The sequence below is a fragment of the Mesoplodon bidens genome (assembly GCF_964165515.1).
Source record: "Mesoplodon bidens genome assembly, chromosome: 14".
Classification (NCBI taxonomy): domain Eukaryota; kingdom Metazoa; phylum Chordata; class Mammalia; order Artiodactyla; family Ziphiidae; genus Mesoplodon; species Mesoplodon bidens.
The window spans coordinates 5,290,688-5,317,786 of record NC_138170.1 but is presented as its reverse complement, the minus strand read 5'-3'; the positions used below and the strand labels follow the sequence as shown (position 1 = coordinate 5,317,786).

At 39.7% G+C, this 27,099-nt stretch overlaps 1 protein-coding gene across 3 annotated transcripts in view; it reads right to left on the bottom strand.

Annotated features, from left to right (window-relative positions):
* The window catches only part of CTNNA2 (catenin alpha 2), a gene marked incomplete at its 5' end in the record, with an annotated part of 1,045,541 nt that overhangs the window by 779,732 nt on the left and 238,710 nt on the right, over positions 1 to 27,099 (bottom strand). For all 3 annotated transcript variants that reach the window (XM_081253620.1, XM_081253621.1, XM_081253622.1), the window contains 2 exons: positions 17,565 to 17,831; positions 22,835 to 22,954. In XM_081253620.1, coding sequence (XP_081109746.1) covers positions 17,565 to 17,831; positions 22,835 to 22,954 — 387 coding nt within the window. The remainder of the gene's footprint in view (positions 1 to 17,564; positions 17,832 to 22,834; positions 22,955 to 27,099) is intronic.

Sequence of the window (27,099 nt, the reverse complement as noted above, 5' to 3'; positions counted from 1 at the left end):
TCAAGACATGACATGAGCCCAATAATTTCACAACTGAATAATTAGTTACTGGATCATCAATGCTTTAAATTTTTCTAAGTTTAATAATAGGAGGAACAAACTTCTTATCCTCCAAATTAGTTACATTCTATGTCTGTGGTTTGGAATGCTAAATTATCCATTTGAAACAGAAAGTCAATTTATATTTCTCAGAAGCAATTATGACTTAATTGCCGTTATCAACCTAATAAATTACTAGGTGATTTCCACAAACTGGTTATACACTCAAATTTCATGTCTGATGAAAGAATAATTATATCAATATTCTGCAAATATGAAAAGGAAATTGGTTCATTGGCCACAAGGGAAATGCATATACCTTGAGTGTAAACTCATCTATCTTTTTCTGTCTATTTTTAAGCAGGCAAATTAAGATGGGAAAGAAACAGTTTGTGTCTCACAGGAATAATGTGTAATATGTTAATTGCTTTTCAAGAAACAGCATGGCTTGAAAAATATTCTTTGCGCTAAATGAGGATGTCATGTTCTCCTCTGAACTCTGCATTTTGATGTACATCTGTTGATGATAATTTAAATCATATAGAGTCTTTGTATGACATTGGAACACAGACACCTGAAAAGGGTTAACCCAACCAAGAAGATAATGGATGCCCACTGGAACAGAATAGAATGTTTATGAAGGCATGCCACGTCTCCTGTGGGGAAGTTGATATGACATCAGTCCGGAAGGCTGGGAAGACATTATGGGTGGATATTAGAGAGCCACTAAGATCAAAACAGTGAGCATATTCACTTTTGTATCCATTGAACAAACATTGTTTTGCTCACCATATGGATGAAAGTATGAATGAGAGAGACCTGGTCTCTGTCCTTCTAGTGTTCACATTTGTAGACACAGAACTGGAAACAGAATAATACACTTACTATTAATATACACAGAGTATAATAGTAACATAAAAGGAATAGTGGTTTAGTTATTGGGAGAATTAGGGACCGTTTCAAAAATAAGTCACCTTGCTAAGAATTAATATAAATTTATTACGTTAAAAAAAGGCAAGAAGTTCAGACAGAGAAAATATCATGAGAGGGACTGTGTGAATGAAAAAGCAATCATACATCTGAAGAATAATACATAGTTAATTATGACAGAACTTAGAATGGAAGGTAAGAAAAAGAGGGATCTGAGATGAAAGAGGTAGTCAGGGTTCTACTGAAATGAACTGATGCCATGCTAAGAACTTTAAAGTTTATCCTGAAGATGGAATTTCACTGGTGAAAAAACCCCACAGTACCTGATTTCCATTTTGGAAAAGGTACAACAGCAGAGGTGATGGAATGTAGGGGGAAATGAGGAAGTTATTTCAATGATTCAGACACAATATGGGCCTGAATAAACCGTGGTCATAAAAACGAAGGCGAGAGGGCCGAGTCAAGAGTTGTAAAAGGAACTGAATTCATAGGATTTCAAGATTAACTGGAGAGGAAAGTGGAGAAGACTCTCAGTTTTCTGGATTGAATGACCACATTCATAAAAGTCATGCCTTTATCTAAAACAAGAACTACAAAAAGAAAGGTTAGGCTTGACAGAGGAAAAACGCTAGATTTAGTTTGATAACATTTTAGGTGTTTAGAAATCATCCCAATTAACATGTCATATATCCAGATGGACACAGGTCTAGAGCTCCGGAGAGAAGCTGAGACCAGAGAAACAGACGTGCGGTACATGGGATCCCAACCATCAGGCTCTCTAAGCCCTTTAGTGAGAATTAAACAGGGTAAAGAATACAACTTTAGGGAAAAACCTCACATAGGTGGCTGGAAAGAGAAGCAAGCTCAGGAGATGGAGATGTAATGAATGGTCAAAGAGGCAAGAAAAAAATAAAGCAAAATAGAGTCATTCTTGAAACTTAAAGGATGTAACCTTGAGGAAGAAGCAGTTTAAGGAAAGAGATGCCTTAGCATGACAACAGTTACCTGGAAAGTTAAACCTCCACAAGTGACAGCTTTTTAAGGCAGATGGCTTGATGACTTGATGACTTTTATTTAAGTAAACCAAAATCCAAGATATATTGATTTAAACCTAAGAGGTAAAGCACAGTGCAATGACACACTATTACTGTTGTCACTGTTATCAACAATTTTGCACCATCAATACCCTTCCACCTTCCTGAATGTAAATAGGTTTCAACAGTAATTATAACCCTTTAACTAAACTGACTGATTCATTTTGCCTCTTCTGCTCTCCAGCAGATACTGTCACTCATTTCTTCTTTCTTCCATTCAACAAATGTTTCTTGAGGGCTTACTATGTACCAGACCGTATTAAGCACCAAAGTAAAATTACTACTACATTTCTTTTGAATGGGACACATTTCAAAAAAATATGAATTAAAACACATGAAACACATGGGCATTTGCTTCTTTTTACTGTTCATGATAACTCCATGTGGAAAGTCATGGACTTCTTGAAAGACAGAAGTCCTGTTACTTCTGAGCAAACTGCCATCTAAGAAGGTGCAGCCCTGTTAGCTTTCTTGCCTCAATAAGTGCTATCTACCTATGTTTGCAGTCCTAGTGGTTAGTATGTTTCTCTTGGTCTCAATTCATTTAGGCTCTTGCACTTTATCTATATCGCTATGTTCTTTTCACCACTGAGACTCCTAGTTCTACCGTTTACCTCCCAATCTCCACCCGCTCCAGCATCCAGCAATATAAAAATTACTGGCCCACCTCTCCTACCACTTATCTCTGTTCTGCACATGCAGCCTGTGCAAAGCCTGCATTACACGTCAGCAGGTCTCAAAGCCATGAGTTTAAACTAGTAACACTGTACGTGGTTTCGCCATAGTTATTTATCTCTTAGAGTCCTCTATTCTACTCTAGCCTGGCAGCAGTTAAGTGATAAGAAAATTAACCTTGGGAGGAGCTTCAGGGTGGCGGAAGTGTAAGATGTGGAGATCACCTTCTTCCCCACAGATACATCAGAAATACATCTACATGTGGAACAACTCCTACAGAACACCTACTGAACGCTGGCAGAAGACCTCAGACCTCCCAAAAGGCAAGAAACTCCCCACGTACCTGGGTAGGGCAAAAGAAAAAAGAAACAACAGAGACAAAAGAATAGGGACGGGACCTGCACCAGTGGGAGGGAGCCGTGAAGGAGGAAAGGTTTCCACACACTAGGAGCCCCTTCGCGGGCGGAGACTGCGGGTGGAGGAGGGGGGAGCTTCGGAGCCGCGGAGGAGAGCGCAGCCACAGGGCTGCGGAGGGCAAAGCAGAGAGATTCCCGCACAGAGGACGGGTGCCGACAAGCACTCACCAGCCCGAGAAGCTTGTCTGCTCACCTGCCGGGAGGGGTGTGGGCTGGGAGCTGAGGCTCTGGCTTCGGTCGGATCCTAGGGAGAGGACTGGGGTTGGCGGCCTGAACACAGCCTGAAGGGGTTAGTGCACCACGGCTAGCCGGGAGGGAGTCCGGGAAAAAGTCTGCAGCTGCCGAAGAGGCAAGAGACTTTTTCTTGCCTCTTTGTTTCCTGGTGCGCGAGGAGAGGGGATTCAGAGCGCTGCTTAAAGGAGCTCCAGAGACGGGCGTGAGCTGCGGCTGAAACCGCGGACCCCAGAGACGGGCATGAGACGTTAAGGCCTCTGCTCCCGCCACCAAGAAGCCTCTGTGCGAACACAGGTCACTATCCATACCTCCCTTCCCGGGAGCTTCTGCAGCCCGCCACTGCCAGGGTCCCGGGATCCAGGGACAACTTCCCAGGGAGAACGCACGGCGCACCTCAGGCTGGTGCAACGTCACGCCAGCCTCTGCCGCCGCACGCTCGCCCCGCCTCCGTGCCCCTCCCTCCCCTCGGCCTGAGTGAGACAGCCCCCGAACCAGCGGCTCCTTTAACACCATCCTGTCTGAGCAAAGAACAGGCGCCCTCAGGCGACCTACACGGAGAGGCGGGTCCAAATCCAAAGCTGAGCCCCGGGAGCTGTGCGAACAAAGAGAAAGGGAAATTTCTCCAGCAGCGGCAGGAGCACAGAATTAAATCTCCACAATCAACTGGATGTAGCCCGCATCTGTGGAATACCTGAATAGACAATGAATCATCCCAAATTGAGGAGGTGGACTTTGGGAGCAATGATATATATATATATATATATATTTTTTTTTTTCCTTTTTCTCTTTTTGTGAGTGTGTATGTGTATGCTTCTGTGTGTTGTTTTGTCTGTATAGCTTTGCTTTTACCATTTGTCCTAGGGTTCTGTCTGTCCATTTTTTGTTTTTTTGTTTTTAGTATAGGTTTTAGCACTTGTTATCATTGGTGGATTTGTTTTTTGGCTTGGTTGCTCTCTTCTTTCTTTCTTTCTTCTTTTTTCTTCCTTTTATTCTGAGCCATGTGGATGACAGGCTCTTGGTGCACCAGCCAGGCATCAGGGCTGTGCCTCTGAGGTGGGAGAGCCAAGTTCAGGACATAGGTCCACAAGAGACCTCCCAGCTCCATGTAATATCAAACGGCGAAAATCTCCCAGAGATCTGCATCTCAACGCCAAGACCCAGCTTCACTCAATGACAAGCAAGCTACAGTGCAGGACACCCTATGCCAAACAACTAGCAAGACAGGAACACAACCCCACCCATTAACAGAGAGGCTTCCGAAAATCATAATAAGGTCACAGACACCCCAAAACACACCATCAGATGTGGACCTGCCCACCAGAAAGACAAGATCCAGCCTCACCCACCAGAACACAGGCACTAGTCCCCTACACCAGAAAGCCTACACAACCCACTGAACCAACCTTAGCCACTGGGGACAAACACCAAAACAACAGGAACTACGAACCTTGAAAAAAGGAGACCCCAAACACAGTAAGTTAAGCAAAATGAGAAGACAGAGAAACACACAGCAGATGAAGGAGCAAGGCAAAAACCCACCAGATCTAATAAATGAAGAGTAAATAGGCAGTCTACCTGAAAAAGAATTCAGAGTAATGAGTGTAAAGATGATCCAAAATCTTGGAAATAGAATGGAGAAAATATAATAAATGTTTTACAAGGACCTAGAAGAACTAAAGAGTAAACAAACAGTGATGAACAACACAATAAATGAAATTAAAAATTCTCTAGAAGTGATCAATAGCACAATAACTGAGGCAGAAGAACGGATAAGTGACCTTGAAGATAAAATAGTGGAAATAACTACTGCAGAGCAGAATAAAGGAAAAAGAATGAAAAGAATTGAGAACACTCTCAGAGAATTTTGGGACAACATTAAAGGCACCAACATTTGAATTATAGGGGTCCCAGAAGGAGAAGAGAAAAAGAAAGGGACTGAGAAAATATTTGAAGAGATTATAGTTGAAAACGTCCCTAATATGGGAAAGCAAATAGTTAAGTCCAGGATGCACGGAGAGTCCCATACAGGATAAATCCAAGGAGAAACATGCCAAGACACATATTAATCAAAATATCCAAAATTAAATACAAAGAACAAATATTAAAAGCAGCAAGGGAAAAACAACAAATAACATACAAGGGAATCCCCATAAGGTTAACAGCTGATCTTTCAGCAGAAACTCTGAAAGCCAGAAGGGAGTGGCAGGACATATTTAAAGTGATGAAGGAGAAAAACCTGCAACCAAGACTACTCTACCCAGCAAGGATCTCATTCAGATTTGATGGAGAAATTAAAACCTTTACAGAAAGCAAAAGCTAAGAGAATTCAGCACCACCAAACCAGCTTTACAACAAATGCTAAAGCAACTTCTCTAGGCAGGAAACACAAGAAAAGGAAAAGACCTACAATAACGAACCCAAAACAATTAAGAAAATGGTAATAGGAACATACATATCAATAATTACCTTAAAAGTAAATGGATTGGTTGCTCCAGCCAAAAGACATAGACTGGCTGAATGGATACAAAAACAAGACCCGTATATATGCTTCTACAAGAGACCCACTTCAGACCTAGGGCCACATACAGACTGAAAGTGAGGGGATGGAAAAAGATATTCCATGCAATTGGAAATCAAAAGAAAGCTGGAGTAGCAATTCTCATATCAGACAAAATATACTTTAAAACAAAGACTATTACAAGAGACAAAGAAGGATACTACATAATGATCAAGGGATTGATCCAAGTGGAAGATATAACAATTGTAAATATTTATGCACCCGACATAGGAGCCTCAACACATAAGGCAAATTCTACCAGACATAAAAGGGGAAATCGACAGTAACACAATAATAGTAGGGGATTTTAACACCCCACTTTCACCAATGGACAGATCACCCAAAATGAAAATAAATAAGGAAACACAAGCTTTAAATGATGCATTAAACAAGATGGACTTAACTGATATTTATAGGACATTCCACCCAAAAATAACAGAATACACATTCTTCTCAAGCACTCATGCAACATTCTCCAGGATAGATCATAACTTTGGTCACAAATCTGGTTGGGAAACTGGTTGGGAGTAAGACAGGACCTGCCTGGAGGCTGCATTTGCACAGTGAGCATATTTTTCTACTTTAGATTGTGTGATTGTTGGGGTATATTTAGGGAGTTGATGGAGATGGTAATGATAAGAGCTCCCACCCCATTCTCCACCAATACAGCTGAAATTAAAAGACTTGTATTCCTCCTTTGGTTATGAGAATAATTACTTGTGTTGAGTTTGAGCAAAATGTTTGATCTCTCTGGAAATCACTTTTTACATTATAAATTGGCTTATATGGACTAGACCAGAACAAGGGGACTTTTAATACTATTAATCTTTGATTTTCTGAATTAGAAATCCCTGTATTTGAAATTTCTATATTAGAAATTCTCTCTGACCTGTAAGTGTATGTTCTAGTCTGGGAAATATAGGTCCATCCTCAATCTAGAACATGGGGAAGTCCTACTCCTCATCACAACTGAAAATCCTGGAAATTTTCAAGAGAATATTAGTGATAGAAAAGCTGAACATTAATCAAAGGTAGGATTCAATGCTGTCTTTTCACACTGCTTTATTTTTCCCTGGTTTTTGTATTACATCTTTAAAACAAGTAGCATGTCTTGCTAATTAATTGTGCTGAAAAGATATCATGTTGTTAAAAGAACATGTTAAAAAAGTGATAAATTCCTTTACACTGTGGTCCCTGGGTAGAGCAGGAACCATCATTTCATCCTCTCTCCCCACCCCTTTCTCTCAGTCTCCCCTCTTCCTTCCAGGTGTATGATGAGCATCTCAGAGACCCCCAAACCTGAAGAAATCTGATGCTTAATGTGAAGCTAAAGGTGGCTTTCACTACATCAGAAACCAGTAAAGCAAAGAGAATTTCCAAATAAACACAATAAGAAAGCTTATACACTCAGTGTTAACACTAGACTTACAAGTTCTCACTTTAAGACTCATCCTTCAGCCAGGTGGTTATTTAATCTCTGCTTGGGTTTTTCCCCTGTGATGCAGAATTGCCCACCTTTCAAGATTGCTTTGGTTTGGCAACATGGATGCAACTAGAGATGATCATACTAAGTGAAGTCAGAAAGAGAAAGACAAATGTCATATATCACTTATATGTGGAATCTAAAATATGACACAAATGAACTTATCTATGAAGCAAAAACAGACTCACTGATATAGACCTAAAGAACCGATTTGTGTAGGGCTTCCTGGGGGCGCAGTGGTCAAGAGTCCACCTGCCGATGCAGGGGGCACGGGTTCGTGTCCTGGACCAGGAATATCCCACACGTCACAGAGCGGCTGGGCCCGTGAGCCATGGCTGCTGAGCCTGCGCGTCCGGAGCCTGTGCTCTGCAACGGGAGAGGCCACAACAGTGAGAGGCCCGCGTACTACACACACAGAAAAAAGAAAAAAAAAAAAAAAGAACGGATTTGTGGTTGCCAAGGGGGAAGGGGGTGAGGGAGGGATGGACTGGGAGGTTGAGGTTAGCAGACACAAACTATTATATATAGAATGGAGAAAAAATAAGGTCCTACTGTAGAGCACAGGGAACTATATTCTATATCCTATGATACACCATAATAGAAAAGAATCTAAAAAGAATATATATATATACACACACACACACACACACACACACACATATATATATGAATGACTTTGCTGTACAGCAGAAATTAACACAACACTACTAAACAACAATACATCAATAAAAATACTAATATATATATATTTTTAAAGATTGCTTGGGCTTCTCTGGTGGCTCAGTGGTTGAGAGTCCGCCTGCCGATGCAGGGGACAAGCGTTCGTGCCCCGGTCCAGGAGGATCCCACATGCCGCAGAGTGGCTGGACCCGTGAGCCATGGCCACTGAGCCTGCGCGTCCGGAGCCTGTGCTCCGCAACGGGAGAGGCCACAACAGTAAGAGGCCCGTGTACCGCAAAAAAAAAACAAAAAAAAAAAAGAGAAAAGATTGCTTATGCTTTGGTCAAACCTTCTTTGGAGGCTGTTGTGCATGATGGTGTAGATATGGCCGCAGGAGAGTGAATGGTATTACTGTATCTATAACTACTGTTAAGTGACATTAACAACTTTTCAATCAGGTACTGATCCCTAAGACTTTTCTAGGGAACAGCTTTAACACTGACTTTGTGTAGAGGATGTCTGGCTGACATTTCTGTTAAGAGAGGAAGGAGAAAAAGATAACTAGCTTACCGTGGGTTAGGCACTTATGAATGTTCATCCCATAAAATTACTCTCACAATCTTGAGGAGTCAACATTATTACCCCACTTTATAGATTCAGAAGCAGAGAAACAGAAGGAAGAGTTCTGTGGCTGGATTCAGACACGAGCTTGTTTTGTTTGCCGTACACCATGATGTCGCATTGTCCACCAGCGTGACTAGCATAACCAGGAAGATGAGCACGGGACTAGTGCCCTCAGTTACATCAGCTGCCTGCAAAGTTTTCTGCCACACATGCATCTGTGGGTAACCATTTCCCTACCACCTTAGCTCAATGAATGTGTGTAATAAGAACAAGACAGGGTATCCGAGAACATTTGGAGAAATGAACAATGGGACTCAATAGGTTATAGTAAAGTTTCCTGAACACGCTGCTGGAGAAGTTCGGGAAGTATGTTAAGGAATTTGTTTGATGAGAAATCAAAGGAGTGTTCTAGGAGGAGTTGTGTGTGTGTGAGTGTGTAGTTCACCACAAAATCAAACTGAATCTTATAAATGAGTACCAAATACATCCTCATTACTGTACCATAGGAAACACACAAGAAGGAGAAGGTATAATTCTGGAGGACTAAGTACAGACAAGCACTCTAACACAAAAAATCATTAAAAAATAAGACCAAGGAGGTAAGCATTTTAAATAAATCACACGTTTCACCACTAAACAGTTTACTAGATAAAAGGACTTGTTTGGTTCCCAAATTTTATAGTATGTCTAATAAATAAATGATAATCAAAATGATATTTGTCATCACACATTTAGACAGTTTAGAATATGATAATCAATTATGTCAATATTCACTGTTAGATTTAGTACTAATTATTTGAAATAAAGGTGAACTGAGATCCACAGAATCAGTCAATATTCTTAAAGGAGAAAATTATTATCTTGGGGAAAATATAGATTCTTACATTTTCTCTTGTGAAAAGAAGTAAAACTTGATTGGAAATATAATACTTTTGATTAAAGATATCAGGGAGGCAAATAAGTGAGATTTGAACCACAATTTTCAAGAAGGATTTTTCAAATATCATTCTGTTATTTTATGCAATGACTTTTTGTAGCTCCATGTTTGCTAATGGAAATGTAGAAGAGAAATTAAATTGTCTTGGGATATTTCCTTGTTGTAATTATAATAACACATGACACAAAAGTAAATGATGCTATCAGGAAATATTCCTAGGCTTAGAACACCTTAAAAAGCTAAAGTTTCTTGGAAGCAAGCAGACATGGGAGGCATCAATGTTCTAGAATAAGATTTCTCAGCAATAAATGATGATACTGGATAAATGGGTCCCTGCTTCCTGGCTCAGGAAGATACCTTGTCCCAGATGTTGGCTGACTGTCTCACACTCAGCCAGTAGAACCACCCAAAACTCCACCCTGCCTTGAGCATCTCTTGCTATAAACTCATCTGCATCTGTATCCATCTTTACCACCTTCCCAGGGCTACAAACTTTTCCAAAAGGGATGAATGCAACATCTACTGTATAACATTAGTGTACAGAAGCTGTCATAAGCAGCCTAACAGTTCTCTGAAGGCAGGCTACACCCTCTCTATATTTACATCCCCTGAGTTTGGCCGCATAGTGTGTATTTAGGTTGTGCTATGTTTACAGGTAGACAGAAACCCACTGGAGTATGGTTTAATGTTCTATTTGGCCACCAGATGTCAGTGTGTGATAAAGAATGCTAAACACCACCGAATGTTTCTAGCTAGGAAGGATTAAAAGTACATTTTGGTGAGTTTAATTTGCCAGCGTAAAAAAGGGCAGATAGATTCAGAGAAGATATGAGAATTGCTGAAACCTACTAATCCTGTTATTACTATTACGTCCTACCACATGCGAAAATGTCTCCACTTTTTTAAAGTGTGTGTCAAAGTTTGTTGTTTTTTTAAAAGTAAAATAAACATTAGTAAGCACACACTAATTGGAGCTCAATTAAACATAAATAGCTTAAACTAAATTAGAAAAATCTTAGATATTGTAGAATTTGGAATAAAATGTTCAAAATATATATCTATAAATTACTAGGCATTTCATAATTAGATTGGGAGGAATGTAAGTTTAGTAAATTAAGAGCCAGAAAAAAGAAATCAATGCAAGAAAGTTATATTACATAAAAAAAACAAATATCCCACAAAAGACTGAAAATTCTCAAGACTTCACAACAGGACCTGTAAAAATGTTTGTTTTTTTTACATAATTAAAGCTTACTACACAAAGCATTAACTCTTTTGATAAATGAAAATACGAAGTACAGTCCTCAAGGCCCGATGATTCTCCTCCTTCAACGTGGTTCAGATCCATCCACTTCTTCCCATTCCTGTTCCCACAATGTCCTCAGACATTCTTAACCTCTCACCCTAATCACTCTCGCTGCCCTGCAGCCTTGCCCTTTTCCAATCCATTTCCAACCCTGCAGCCAAAGAGATATTTAAAAACACAAATCTGACCATGCATACATTCCCCTACTTAGATCACCAGCAACTCCCTAATGCCTTCAGGTTGAAGCCCAGCCCCTTGCAAGACCTACAAGCCTCTAGAAGCTTCCTCCAGCTCACCGACTTAGACAGATTTCTCCCTGGGCTCCAGAACCAAATAGCTTATGATTCCTCTACCCACCACACCTCTGCATGCAAGGATGTTCTTTCTGTCTGAGAAACAGTCTCATTCACACTCATCATGTTAATTCCTACTCGTGCACCATGCCCTCCAGGAATTCTTCTCTGATTTCACCCTCTCTAATCTCACCCCTGCCACACACACACAGAAGGTTAGGTGCATACTATGTATATAGGTGCATACCACAGCATCTAAGCACTGCAGTAACTAAACCTGTCCAGTAAGCATTTCTCCTTTACACCTTTATGAATGATCTTAGCTCTCCTGTGCCTAAACCTTATTCCAAGGCTTAGAGATGCTATCTCAGTAACTTAAGGTCACACATCCTTTGTTACTTACAGGGCTTTAAGTAGTAGCCAGACATTTGAATCCAATGAATTGAATTGAATTGAATCTGGGCTCTTCCTAATGTCTTAGGCTACTTCTAAAAGCCATTAAGTGGGAACCGCTTCATAGGAATAGAGCAGAGAGCATTACTAAGAAGTACTAATAAATGTATTAAAGAATAACAGACATAATAACTGTACAGATATTAAGCCTTCAAAAATATTGGCATGAACTCAGACAGGCAGAAGATGGCTGAGCTTGCCTGCTCCATCTTTTTAGCACCTGAATTAGAAATCTGAAATTGCTTTTCAAAAGTTAAATGGTCCTGCTTACTGGCTTTTATTTTTATGCATTTGTCCTCCACTTTGCTAGTTGCTTTAGAACATGAGCTACATCTTACATTTTCCTTACCAGTGTGTTTACAGTATTTGGATGGGGCCCTCTCCTCTCCTCTCTCCATCCTCACTCTAATGTAAACAAATACATAGAAAACTTATGATCTTCTTAACCCAATATGGGGGCTACCAGATGTCTGCAGTCAGAATAACTTTACAGAACATCAGAGAAGGAGATGAGGCCTGGAGTGAGCCTCTCTGATAAATAACTATGTTGATTTCCACAGCAAAAGGGAGGGTTAGAACTGGGAAAGGACTGAACAAGATGATCTGTGAGATGTACTTCTCCAAGGAGACCCTCCTCCTTGCCTGCTGTTGTAGAGACCGTGAATAAATAAAACCCTTTAAGAATCCCTGAGCCAGCCAGAATTCTGGTTCATGGCTCCTTTAGGGACTAGTGTTTCCCCAGGGGCATCTATCTGGGCCTGGTAACAAGAATAAGAAATAATTATTTCCTATTCAAAAATATGAAGAGTAGTATCTGGAGAAGGGGGTCAACAGAAAAACTCTACTTCTTCAGATTCCTTCAGCATAGATCTCTGAGGTCATGTATTTGGGTCTGTGACCTAAGTGATCTACATAGCCCTCCAGCTCTCTACTGGAGCTATATGCCAACCCTGGATCCCAAACCCTAGTTCAGGGTTTTTATTACTATCAGGTACCCAGAAACCTCTTTTCATGTCCCAGCAATGAGCTGGGGTCCTGCTGTGAAGTGATTGCTGTCACCTGGACTCCTGTTCCTTCACCTCTTTCTTTGGACTAAATCTCCTAGAATCTGAGTACACCCCCTGATGACAGCACACAGTTGGAATAACCCTATAGGGAATAAACACTGGAGCACGAAGTTGCTCCCTGGGGTGTGACAATTCTCTCCCACTGCAGTTAGCCTCAATCCCTTAACCGTGTCAGATTACAGATCCTTGCCAACCTCATCCACCTGTGATACAGATGTTTCATCATTCCTCATACTCACACTCCAACATTTCCACCCACTGAACGCCAGATCAGTGAGAGAATTAGCACTGGATCAAGAAATGAAAATGCATTTTAAAAGAAGGAGAAAAAAGGAAGAAAACCTAAAAGGTAGAGGGGAGGTATGAAAAATTAGGCAGAAATAAAAATGGCAACTTACACAGAGTTGGTATGTCATGGTGACATTTCAGCTCAATGTGGTTGAGACCAGGCTGTCCTACTTCTCAAGCACAGATATTTAAACCTTGCAAGTGAGAAGTAATACAGTGAAAGAGAAAGTATAGTTAATACTATTCAATGCCCCCCTCTTTCCAAAGGTGAAACAGTCAAGAACTAGAAAATAAGAGCACAAAGATTTCATGAGTGAACGTTCCCTAGAGACCGTCAGACATAGTATCACAGAGGAGGGGCAGGAGTAGAGGGTAGACGACAAGGCTGAAAGAGGTAAGAGCTAGTCAGTGACCGAGTAGATTAGAATCTAGTTCTTAACTTCGTAAGGAAAAAAAAAAAAGAGTGAAATATGAGAAGATGGTAAATATGGTAGTCTAGCATTTTATTACATTTTCTTTTTAGGTTGTAGAATACAAATACATTTTTTTCTATAGGTCGAGGGAACCAAACAAGCAGAGTAGGAGAAATTAAATGTAAAAGCAAAAGAGAATTATGAGTCAAGCCAATTCTCAGGGAAATGGGAAAAGAAAGAAGCAAAACCACAAGTAGAATGCTTAAGATTAGAGGAATTTGAGATTAAGGTTAGAGGAATTGTCTGATTTAAAAAATAATAACTGTAAAAGGAAAACAGCTATCAATTATGAAGACTGGATCATGAATGGTGTTAATTTCCATCTTTCTAAAGTAGCTTCATCTACAAAAGAAAGCTTCAAAAAACAAAAAAAAAACTCTCTTTTCTTTAAAATAATAAAGAAATTCTTTAGGAATAACTTCTCATTTTCCTTTCTCCCACTCTTGGAAGTTTTCTAGCAGTCAAAATTGACATTATAACATGATTTACTTCTGAGCAGTCACCACATTTTTCTAAATTCTTTTCAGTATCCCTTAGCAGATAGCTTCACTAGATAAAATTACCTACCTCAAGTTGCCACACTTTAAACAGAGGTTGATTTTTCCATTGATTAGCAATCATTTTACATTTTGCTGTTGTATCATTAGAGACTCTCTTGACAGTTTCAAGTTGTTAAAATACTGAGTTTTTTCTTTCAGTCTTTTACTTCATAAATCACTACATGTAGGCAGGATAGTAATGCCAGAAAATAGGTCACTGAGCACTGAGCCATAATTATAACTATATAATTATATAACTATAACTAGGTAGAAATCAATCCTATAATTTTAGACAAATGAATGCAAAATACTAATTTTTGCCTTGTTCTTAATCAACTAAGAAACTCGAAGCCACTTCTGCATCCTACCTCCCAGTAAAACTGGGTTTAACACAATGATGACAATTATTATGAAAGGGACTGAACTTCAAATTCAACATTAGGGGATGACTGAAAATATATTTTGTATTTGTACGGTTCTTTTCACTTCAGAATCTCAAAGTTGCTTGACTTTTTCAAATCCCTATTACATTGGCAAGCCACCAAACCAAGCACCGGTAAGGGATATTACCAGAAAAGTAAATCACCGGAAGTGTCAGTGAGTTTCCCACCCAATGTAATATCAATTTGTTTAATATCTGTGAATAGCATTTAGGATTTAAGACAAATGCCTGTGAATTCTAAATCAACTTCAAGTCAATACGCCTGGGAAATAAAAAATACCGAGGTATTAATTATGCAAATATAGAACAGAAATGTATAATTCTGTTACAAAGAGAAATGGAACATTATTTTAGTGAGAGATTTTCAAATATCATTAAGGACTGTCTAGGTTTGCTGGCGTCAGAAATGATAAAAAATCTACAACTGATTAATTATATTATATCTTTAAATAATAATATTTTACTAACATTACTACTTTTGAGAAAGTACTGAAATTAATTTCATTTACTAAATAACTGTTTTTTTGAAAACAGAATAATACAATATTACTTGGTTAATATACTTAGCTAATATACAATTAGTTAACATATAAGATACTGAGTTAATATAAGTAATAAACATCACTTAGTTAATATTTATAATGACACATAGCAATATATAAAGTTAATAAAATATAATTAGTGAATTAGTTAATATGCCACTTTAAAAAAAAAAAGTCTTTGACTATTACATTCATATGCTAACCTCCCAAAGCCTATTTGTCCATAATGAGAAGATACCAACCTATTAGAACAGTTGGAATGTATGCCAACATACTTTGCTAGTAGACTAGCAAAGTGGCTTAGTGGCCTAAGTTTTATTTTATGAATCCAAAGCCATAATAACCCAATGATGCCTCAATTGTTAAATTCACTGCAGGTAAAAGCTCCTTTTAATGAAAATGGTTGAGATACAAAGAGAATGGGAAGCTGCAGTCACCACGCTCTCGGGCAGAAGGCGGCAGCAGCTGAAGAGTCTGGGCTATCCTTCAAGAGAGTCCTCTGTATACTGCATACCTACTCTCTTACCAGGTCCTCACTTAGGCTTTATTGTTTACTTTTTGATTATAAAATAAACTATGATTATAAAAGTGTAATTGTGTCAAAATCTAAATATTCTTTAATTTTAAAAAGCACCATTTCAAAAAAAGAAAGCATCATTCATAAAATAATTTAGTATTTGATGTTGTAATTTTCTATTCTGTTTAACTGATGAGACAATTTTATTCTAATGCACTCAGTAAAAATTAGTGTGGCACTGTAATGTGTTAATATCTGAGTGCATGACCTGCTCATTTTTGCTTTCTTAAATTATGGGCTCATTCATTCTTAACCCAGAAATAAAAAAAAAAGGAAAAAAAATTGTATCATCACTCTGTCAAGTTCCCAAACCGCACCCCTAGAATTTTTATACAGATTGTCTGAATATTATAAAAACTGATAGGGTCAGTAGTTTTTCCTACCTGGGATCATGATATTATTTACCAAAAAGTAAAACTTACTCCTCAGTGAAGTAATATAATTTTCTATCTTAGATCCTCTACATTTGTATCGGGATTATTTCTAACATAATAAAAAAATAAAATTAAGTTAAGTAGTGAAATAAAGCCAACAAATTATTTTTATTGTTTATTTTGTGAACAGGATCTCTTTTCCATTATTCTAATTTTTTTACATTATGGAAATCTAATAACTTCTATATCTTTATTTTAAAATCAATAACCTTACTGAAGTTTCTTATTAGTTCCAATGAATTTTCTGTTGTCTCCTAAAACTTTGTGAATACACTACATGTTAAGGCCTAATATCTGTGGTAAATACTTGAAATTTATTGTATTTAATCTTTATTTTAGAAACTTTGGAAATAATATATATATATGGTCTGAGTTCAATATATGTATATTTTTTGACTAACTGAAAAAATAAAAGAAAGAAGAGAGATGCCTGTGAAAACTGGAAAGAATTATCTGTGTATAAAGTGTTATAATTATCCTTCCTCTATATCATCCATCTCCATACCTTTAACAATCATTTGCTCCTGGTTCTCTTTTCTAGCAGGCAGACAGTCATCTCCTGCCAAAAATTCATGTCAACATATCCAAAAGCAAGCTCATCATCCTTCTCCACAGCTGTTAAGTAACCAATTTTTCTCCTATGAATTTCTGTTACATTGTATTTTATCACTTAAAGGGTTTCAGTACATTCTGCATCCTTCATCTCCTCTAAGGGAAAATATAATTCTTAAAAGCAGATACTAATTATTTATAAATGTTTTTAGCTCACAACACATGTAGGCTCTCACTGAACATGGGATGAACTCAACTGAATTCCACCTTCTCACATGTGGGCTGTATCCTGGCCCAGGGGCAGTGAGAGCTGTCATCCCGGGCTGTTGATGACATGCGTCCTTCCCACTCATTCGGTTGCCATGACTATGGCACAGTGAGCCATCCTTCTACTACTTCCCTCATTGGGACACACCCCTAAAAATAGTAGGTTCAGAATGTGGGTCATTCACGGGATGAGCAGAGGTGCCACCCAGTGGGGCTGATGCGAGGAAGACCGGGATCCCGGATGGGATGAGAAGGCAGTGGAGTCTGCTTGCCACTGATTGAAAATGAAGAAATTGAGAGCAGTTCTTCACCCAAACACAACATCGAGGCAATCCACATCTACACTGCCTATGACATTTGCCTCTTTAATAATAAAGATAATCCTGCAAATGATAAACTGTCCCTAAAATAGCCTGTGGTGTAGGAAAGTTACAGTGTTCAAGGTTTCTACCTGCATGGGATCAGGTCCTCTTTAACACAGTTGTTAGTTCCTTTAAAGACCAGTAAACTAGGTGCTACCAAGATGTCGGATTCCTAGTAACAGTCACATCAGGTAGTTTAACTTACTATCAAAAGCCTCAAGAGAGGTCAATCAATGTATATTATCTTGGTGACCCTTCATCCCAAAACATTTTTTCAGTGAAAACACACACCCTTCTGGGTATATCACCCAGATGCTTACGTCAAATTCATTCAGAGCCGCAGCCAGCTCCCCGATGCCCGTGTGGCCTTTGGCTTCGTCGGTGGGCGAGGTAGCTTGAGCAGCATTGGAGATGCCGGCAATGGCCTCCTGCACTTGTTTGAACACGTAATCTCGGTTGGCTCTGGTGGCAGCAACATCTGGGTGGCGGAGAAAGGCTTGGGAGGCTGTGTACAGCATTGTGGCGTTCTTCTTTAGAGCCCCTCGGGCGGCTGCCATCTCATCCCGACAATGAGGGTCCTTCAGCTCCTGTGTGTGCAAACCACAAACCCGTCACTTCCATGAAACTTGCCATGGAAGTGTCTGTAATAGGGCTTAAAGTCACAGATATCTAGGACCACTGAATTTTAGAAACCATCTCCTCTCTCTTCTCTCTAGCTGCCAAGACTTTGCACATACTGTTCTTTCTATGTGAAATATCTGAGCATCCCTCTTCCACCCTATCCTTTCCCCTGATGGGGCCCATCCTTTGAGAACCTACTGTCCATACAACTCTTTAAGCTACATCCCCTTCTATCTGCTCCCACAAGACCCTCTTCTCTCCTATCATTAACACTCATCAATGCTTTATTGTATTTCCTTATTTAAGTATATGTCTTTCTCTTAAACTGTATGTCTAATGAGAGCAGAGAGCCCTAGCTATCTTGCTCAGTGGTTCTTTAGGCAACAGCACAGTATCTGGCCCATGAAATGCATTTAATAAATATTGCTGCAAGAATGTAAAAACTGAGCCACCAACAAGGTAAGTGGCTTGAATGGATCAGAGTTAGTTACCAGCAGATGGAAAACCCAAACTTCAGTTTTCTGATACTGTGCCTGACTCCACATTCAATTACAATCACAAAGATGGGAAATAGAACTCCTCTGATTTTGCTTAGTGCATCACTGCCACTTCATTATCATTTTCAGCATAGGGTTCATTTTTTTTTAAACTACTTTTGATGGCAGATCACTCATTTGAGTTTAGGGAATAATAAAAAAAAGTAGATCAGAGATGATTTGCTTTCTTAGTTTTGGATGTCAAAATAGTAGCACTGGAGAGTCTCTTTATTTTCAGCTTTAAAGGGTATTGTTAAGAAAATGTTCACAGCATTTTTGGAAATGTTAAAGGCAGTGCTGTTCTCTGAGAACCATGTAGGACTGCCAGCTGAGTACCTCTGGGAGAAAATTTCTCTAGCTTCAAAATCTATCATTAGAGGGTATTTGAACCACTGGGGTTCTATTCCTATTTGTTCACTTGGTACGTGATAGATGGATGACCTGGAAACAGTGAATTACATCTCTCTTCCATGGGTCAAAATAATTCTGAGACAAGCACATTATATTTGATATCTAAGATTGTCAAGACAAACTGACATTAAGTAGTAAGTAACTAACTGAGCCATCTAACCCCCTTTGCTTAAGCACTAACAGATCTATGCCAGCCAACACAATTTCTAAATTGGGATGACTTCTTTTTAGCCCTAAAGATCAACACAGATAAATGGGGAACCAACATGTGAGGCTATCCTCTACACTGGTCAATAATCTCGGCGGTGCAGGTAGAAGTTTCCTCCCAACTAGTCAGGAAGGGTCTTATTAACCTCCAGAACACCTGGTCCAGAAATCTTAGATTCCATTCTGGTATATATCTATACTAAAAAAAAAATCTAAATATGAAAGTGAGAAATAGGGGGTGGGAAATTCTTTCCATAAAGATATTTTTAGAAACATTTTAATCACATGAAAAAAAAACTGTAAACAATGTAAATGCTGAGTTATGAAGAATTGGTTAATTAGACTATTGAAGTTTTTTTCATTTGATGGACTCTTTATGTGGATATTAAAAGAAGTTTCTATAAAAATAATAAAATGGGTAATATTTATAAGATAAATAAAGAACATTTTATGCCTATTTGTATGCATGGTATGATTGTAAATATGTTACAATATGAAGATAAACAACTGAAAAGCAATATACCAAAATATTAGTATGATGCTTCTGTGGCTGGTGGAGTGTTATACAATTTTTTTTCTTCTTGTAATTCTACCTTTTTTCCTAAATTTTCTTGAAAGAGTGTGATATAGCAATTAGTTAAAACAAGGTTAATGAGATAAAAATAAATTATATTTATGAGCATTCTCAGATGAATATCTCATATATTACTGTGGATTTTAATACCAGCTACATGCTGATGACTTGTTTCCATCTCCAACCCACATCTCTCTCCTTTTGACATTTCTACATGGATTTTACAATCATCTCAAAATCAATGCATCTAAGTATGAAATCTTGATCTCGAACCCTCACTGGTCCCTTTCCAGTCTTCACCCATAGTAAATTCCTCACCATCTACCCATTTGCTCAAACAGAACCTCAGATGTGAACTGGTTGCTGGCACTCCCTAAACTCCCACAGCCAATTGCACAGCAGGTCCTGAGTGTTCTATTTTCAAAATAAACGTGGACTTCCCATGCTTTTCTCCACTGGTACTGCTGCTAAGCTATTTGAGACCACCACTGAGGCAGAAAAGACACAGCCGGGCCCCAGGACAGCCTCCTCATGTACAGGCATTAGTCAGAAGGCAAAGCTACCTCCTTGTTTTACCCTTACTGAGGCCATGATGGACAGAGGAATAGCATCTAAAACAGAAACTTTGTAGCATCTGAGCAAGAAACTCTGACCATGAAAAGCCATGGAGCATGTGCAATAAAAATGCACAGGTTGCTGATGACCCTATAGGACCTTCCACGTGTGGCACTCAACTAGTAAGGGACAATTTAAGGGAAAACAGCTCCTAGAGCGCATGTAGGGTGGCTTCAGGAGACAAACGCACAGGACCAGAAGCTGATGAAACCTGGTGCAATCCAGGCCACACCTCAAACTTCTGCTCAAAGAATATTCCCCCCTAGTCAAAAAGACCCCCAACTATTCAAAGTGCTAAAAATAAGACAAAAAGGGGATCAACAACCCTGGGTGGCACCCCTCACTCCAGAGGACGCTGACGCTCCACTCTGAGTGTGTACCTTTTGCTTCTGTCCTGAATAAACTGTGTCTTTGTTCTCTTTGCGCCTCAGACTCAATGTGTGTATTTATTTTTTCCTCTGTGTTTTGTGCTCCTCACCAAATTCTTTTGGACAAATTGAACGAGAGCCTGAACTTTTGATAAAGATTTTCCAGAATCACCAGCATCGTTCACCTAGATGACTTCAGCCCCCTCTCAACTACAACTAGTCTCTCCTCTTCCATGCTACCCCCTCTTTGCAACGTACCTAGAATAACATTAAACTCTAAATCTGAGACTTTGATACCAAACTCTGAACTATTCAACTACTACCCATTCACTTACAATAAAATCCAAACACTTTTCAAGACTCTGAGTGTCCTGGCACCCACCGTTCTCCCCAGCCTCCCCGTCCGTTGTTTCACTGAAATCAAGATTCAATGTTTTTTTTTTTTTTTTTTTTTTTCCCAGTTGTTTAAACAAGCTAAGTGGCTTTGTGGCATCAAACCTGTGCTTCAGAGTAACTTCGGTCCTAACCACATTACATTGTGGGCTACCACACAAGATTCCACTTGAACAAAGGATTCTGCTGATAACAAAATACTTAAAAATAATCGCCTGAACTAAAATCATGACTGTGTGCCCACCACAAAGGACACTGGAAGCTCTTTAGGGGAAGGGACTAGATCTTGGTCAAGTTTGTAATACGGGTGTCACTTCAGTCTGGCACAGATGAACACTCAACAAATGTTCACTAGAATTCTCCTGTTGGTCACAGAGAACCTTAGAAAAAGTCACTAGGAAGTGCTCAAAATGTCAAAGAATCCTGAGAATAGTCAAGAAGATGGGTGAATAGGATCTTAACTAACCTCTCCACATTTAAAGATGTTTTTTCTAAGGAGAAAGGAAAAGACACACTCATTGGAAACAAAATCCTAATGGTACCTACTGAACAAATAGAGCTGGCTAAATGGAGAGGGTCATCTTCAGACAAAAGGGAGGCAAAGAAAACCCCAGGTCAACCACCTTCATCAAAGTGACTCACTACCTGTGCTCTCCCTCCCCTGTCCATTCCCTTCTCTCTCTCTCTCTCTCTCTCTCTCTCTCTCTCTGCCTTTTCTCTATTTTTCTTCGTGCTTACTTAATCTCTTTGATAAAAGTTTCACTGTACATACTACACAGTTGGGGTGTGTATATGCATGGTGCTGTCCACAGGGCTGGGAGATAAAAAGTGAGGGTTAAGCACAGTGCCCAGGGAGTGGCCACAGCATCACATCACAGTTTGATATTCTTTATATTTCAATCGGGAGCTTTTCCAAGTGTGAACAAAAGGTTAGAGTGTGGTCAGACACAGAGAATAGGCTTGTGGTCGTGAAGGGGGAGGGTGGGGGGCAGTGACGGAGTTTGGGGTTAGCAGATGCAAACAGTTACACATGGAGTGCATAGAAACAGGGTCTTGCTGTATAGCACAGGGAACTATGTTCAATATCCTGAGATAAACCATGATGGAAGAGAATATTAAAAAATGTATATATCAATATATATATAACTGAATCACCTTGCTGTACAGCCAAAATTAACACAACATTGTAAATCAACTATACTTCCATAAAAAAATACATGTAAGGGCTTCCCTGGTGGCGCAGTGGTTGAGAATCTGCCTGCTAATGCAGGGGACACGGGTTCGAGCCCTGGTCTGGGAGGATCCCACATGCCGCGGAGCAACTAGGCCCGTGAGCCACAACTACTGAGCCTGCGCGTCTGGAGCCTGTGCTCCGCAACAAGAGAGGCCGTGACAGTGAGAGGACCGCGCACCGCGATGAAGAGTGGCCCCCGCTTGTCACAACTAGAGAAAACCCTCGCACAGAAACGAAGACCCAACACAGCAAAAATAAATAAATTAATTAATAAACTCCTACCCCCAACATCTTCTTAAAAAAAAAAAAATTCCAAAAAAAAATACATATAAAAGTCAAAAGAGAGAAAGGTTCGAGTGTGGTAGGGCTGGCGTGGTTGTTCCCACCAGTGAAGCAGGTGGCCTGTGACCTACTGTAAGTACGCAGGGGCCTGAGAGTACCCAGGGAGTACCAGCGCTGTATGGTAGGGCCAGAACAGGCCCGAGTAGGAAGATGCCTTTGTGATCACAGGTTCCTAAGGCATCTGATGATCTGATAGCCAGCAGATGCAGCTGATTCACTGTCCAGGCCTACAAAACTACAAGGTTACTTAAACCCACTTTCTCCCCTATATTTCCAAAATCTTTCCCACCTGTTGTCTTCTTGCAGCTACATAGTTAAGTTTCACCATCTCTTTTCCAAATTCTTTAAAGCGATTTGCAAGGTCTTGCTCATTTGTAGCATTTTTGACAGCTTCCAAGGCCTCCTCCACCTGAAACGATAAAAAAAAAAAATCCAATATATTTATAACTGGATAGTATTGCAATATTATTAAACATGCTAGAAATGCTAGTTTGTTAAAAAGAAAACATTTATGCATTAACATTTAAGTAAAATAATGGGGAAAAGTACCCCAAGAAGCATTTATAATCAGAATAAATATTTGTTCAACATTTATATATTTTGTATATAAAAGATAATAATTGCTGAACTCCTGAAGCATATAAAATACTACATTGATTGTATTTTGAGTTATGGTTTTGATAAGGGATATGGACTTGTAATTTCAAGTAGAAAAATAAAGGAAAATGTACTTAAGAAATATGAAATTGAAAAACAAACTTTAGAAATCTTCAGAGGAGGAAATGTTTTGCAAACAAAAACTGGAGGAACTCCTGGGCTGCAAAAAGTTCGCGATAGCTTAAATCTGCAACCAATCTTCTTGGCATCACCTCTAAATCTAGGACTAAAGGGATTGTAATTTTAAACTGAGTTTACACCTTGCCATCCAATAGAAGAGAAAATATTGAGCCTCAAGAAGTAAGTGAATTTGAAGTTTTGTTGCCCTGTAAGGTGGCATCAACTAGGGTGAACAGAATAACGATCAGTGGAAGTAGCCAAGAACATAATCGAGAGTGAATAAGGCACAAGACAGAACTATGTTTGCAAAATCAAACATTCTTAGTTTTGAAGGGAGTCTGGTAGAGAGGCTTCAACTAGTACAGGCTTCTGAGAGTGGCAGTAGAAAAAGAGAAATAGTAGCTCTGAAAGAGTAATGAGAAATACAGAGATTGTATGGGTCTACTGCAGAATTCCAATTGGCTCTTGTAGTTTAGACCAAATCAAACGACAATATACAGACAGTTCATTGTTTGACAAGGTGGAAATCCAAATTACCATTAAAATGGCTAGAAAAACTCATAGATTAACATAGTACTATAGAGATACACCTTTGTTTAACCTGACACAATCACAAACGTGGCTAATCCAACTTCCTCACCAAGTTCCACTGAGTGCAGGAAGAGAATAGTGTCTATAAACCAGTGATCATGGATATCATCAAATCTTTTCCTCCACAGAAATGACAGTACCATTAAATGTACTAAATAGGCTAACATTTCATTAAGGAAAGAGTTGCAGCAAGCAAGGGAAGTTATTTTGAATTATGGTGATGGGGGGTTCAATCTAGACTCCAGATAAAAGTAGGTTTCCATTCTCATCTTTTATGGAAGATAAAAGATCTTTCTTTCGTACCTATTTGCATTGTTCCTGAATGACTGTGAAGAGGAAAGGCTACATCTTGCTCTTGGAATGTCTGCAGGTCACAGGGACCTGGGAAGAGTGGAAGAACACAGACGGCAGGCTGTGTGATGGTTCTGAGAAGAAGAGTGGTGCTTATGGGGGAGGTGTTATAAGGGGAGGTTTGGGGGACTCTGTGTGCTGGATTGGGAAGTCATTTCCAACAAGCTGATAAAGGGGGCCCTTAGAGGCAGCTGCCATGTCCTTCCTTGTAATAAATGCCCTCCTGATCTTGGACCCTACAGATAGTTATTCTCCTCCCATGGCCAGCCTGGGCTGATGAACACCAACATGAGAACCCTCATCTCTGGCAGGTCTTCCTGTCCTTAATAATGGAGCCTGAGTTCTGGGGATGGGGATAGCTGAAAAGGGTGAACTTCTAGACAGGATATTACAATTTCCTCCCTATTTGGTGGATTTAGATATTATTTTTAGAGCTTGTCCCTTAAAACTCTTAAAATCTTGAGTCTTCTCAGAGTTTGTCTGAAATAGTCCTTACCCCCATTTCCAAAGCAAGCCTACTTGTCACTATTATTTAGTCGACAGCTCTGTCAAATTGTTTGAGACAGACTCTTTAAATCAATCTCTGGAGCTTCCCTTGTGGTCCAGTGGTTAAGACTCTGTGCTCCCAATGCAGCGGACACAGGTTTGATCCCTGGTTGGGGAACTAAGATCCCACATGCTGCACAGCGTGGCCAAAAACAATAAATTAATTACATTAAATCAAATCAGTCTCCAATTTTCCTGACTGAAACTGCACTTACTTATTTTGATGTAAAAAAAGTAGTCTGAGAATTCATACTTCTTAAGTATGAATACGTTTTAAGCACCTCCTAGGAGCTAGGCAGGCATACAGGGATGGGGACAGCAGGAACAGAGGAGTCTGATTCACCTCCTGGATCGTGTGATCCTGTTCTCCTGTCCACAGTCACTGCCCATTCCAGTGTTATAAATCATTGTTATGATCATTTCCGTTTGGACAGACTGACCTCATTCCAGAGTCCTTCAGCCGATATCCAGTTGATTGGATTTTAAGTGACACTAATGAGACTAATAAGTCATACAAAGCTCTCTTGTTAGGATCTGGATTTATAGCTAAATTTAAAAGATGTTATCTTGGAAATAGGAGTTGGCCAAGTAAATGAATGAATGAAGACAAGATTCTATATATAACTACTTTACTTGTTGAGCCATATACACTGGTTTGACCGTGGATATCTCAGCAACATCATACTTTATCTTTCTGCCTCCTAAAGATAAGCTGGGCTTCTTGATTCAATTTTCTGTTTCCTTGTTCAAAAGTGAAGAAAATGATTTCATCAGAAAGCAAGAATGATTAAATGCTAGCATCATTTATTCATAAAGTGCCATGCTTTATAAAGTACAATAATACAGCTTGATACATTTCCAAAGTTACTTTCAGCTTGTACAAGAAAAATGACAATAACCAATGTCCCTGACTACTTATGATGTAGCAGACATTGGTCCAAATGTTTTCCATATATCTAATTTAGTCCCCCAAAACAGCTCTTTGAAGCTGATAGTTTTCTTGTTTCTCCTTTACAGAGGAAAGACTGCAGCCAGAGGGGTGACACAGCCAGCCTGAGAGGTCTCACAGCAAGAGAGTGCAGGAACCAGAGCTCATACTTTTAACTTCCGGGCTGTGCTGCCTCAGTTTCCTAAAAAGGATGGTTTTGTAAAGCTGCTGGAGTCCAGTTTGGATTGTACTGATCAGCTGATAATGAAGATTCATTTTCACTGGCCTGGATCATTTTAATCATCTCTCATCTCTCAATCTGTCTCTTTGCTTGGGCTCACCCCTCTTCTAATTCCTTCTCCATATTGCTACCAAAATTATTTGGCTAAATCACAAAGCTGATTCTAATGCTTAGGACTACTCAGCAGTCCCCCATAATCTATACAGAGTCTAAACAAATGGGTAGAGTCCAAACTAATTCTCATGATAACGGAGACACTCCACACCCTGTATCTCTCTGACTCTGTGACTGCCCCTCCCAACCTCACCCTCTGCTCCAACAACAGAATCAATCAACCATATTACTGTGAAGCCCCAAGTCCCTCCCTCACTCTCATGCCTTTGTTATTTCCTCCCTCTGTGAAGCTCTCAGTAGGTGAAATCTCTTGTCCCACCTGGAACCATCTCCCTTCTTATGGCAAGAGCATCCCAGTTGGGAGCAGTGAACCACTCTCTCCCTAGGCTCGTTATCAAATCTAAATTTCATACTTTCTGCCTGCTCTGTGAACACGTAGCTGGGCCCTTTATGTCTTTTTTCTTTTTTTCTTTTTTTTTTCTTAATATTGGCTATATTTCCTGTGTTGTGCAATATATTCTTTTTTTTCTTTTATTTTTTTTTGAAGATGTTGGGGGTAGGAGTTTATTAATTTATTTATGTATGTTTGCTGTGTTGGGTCTTAGTTTCTGTGTGAGGGCTTTCTCTAGTTGTGGCAAGTGGGAGCCACTCTTCATCACGGTGCACGGGTCTCTCACTATCGCGGCCTCTCTTGTTGCGGAGCCCAGGCTCCAGACAGGCAGGATCAGTAGTTGTGGCTCACGGGCCTAGTTGCTCCATGGCATGTGGGATCTTCCCAGACCAGGGGTCGAACCTGTGTCCCCTGCATTGGCAGGCAGATTCTCAACCACTGAGCCACCAGGTAAGACCTACATCTTATTCCTATGTTAAGCTTTGTAGGGAGAGAGTGCTTGACAGGCAACAAAGGAGGAAGGGGTTTTGTTTCCTGGTCCTGGAGCACTCCCTGGGCAGGCTTGGCAGCAGAGGTAGCTTCTCCAACACGAGGTGGCCCCCATGGGTGATTCTG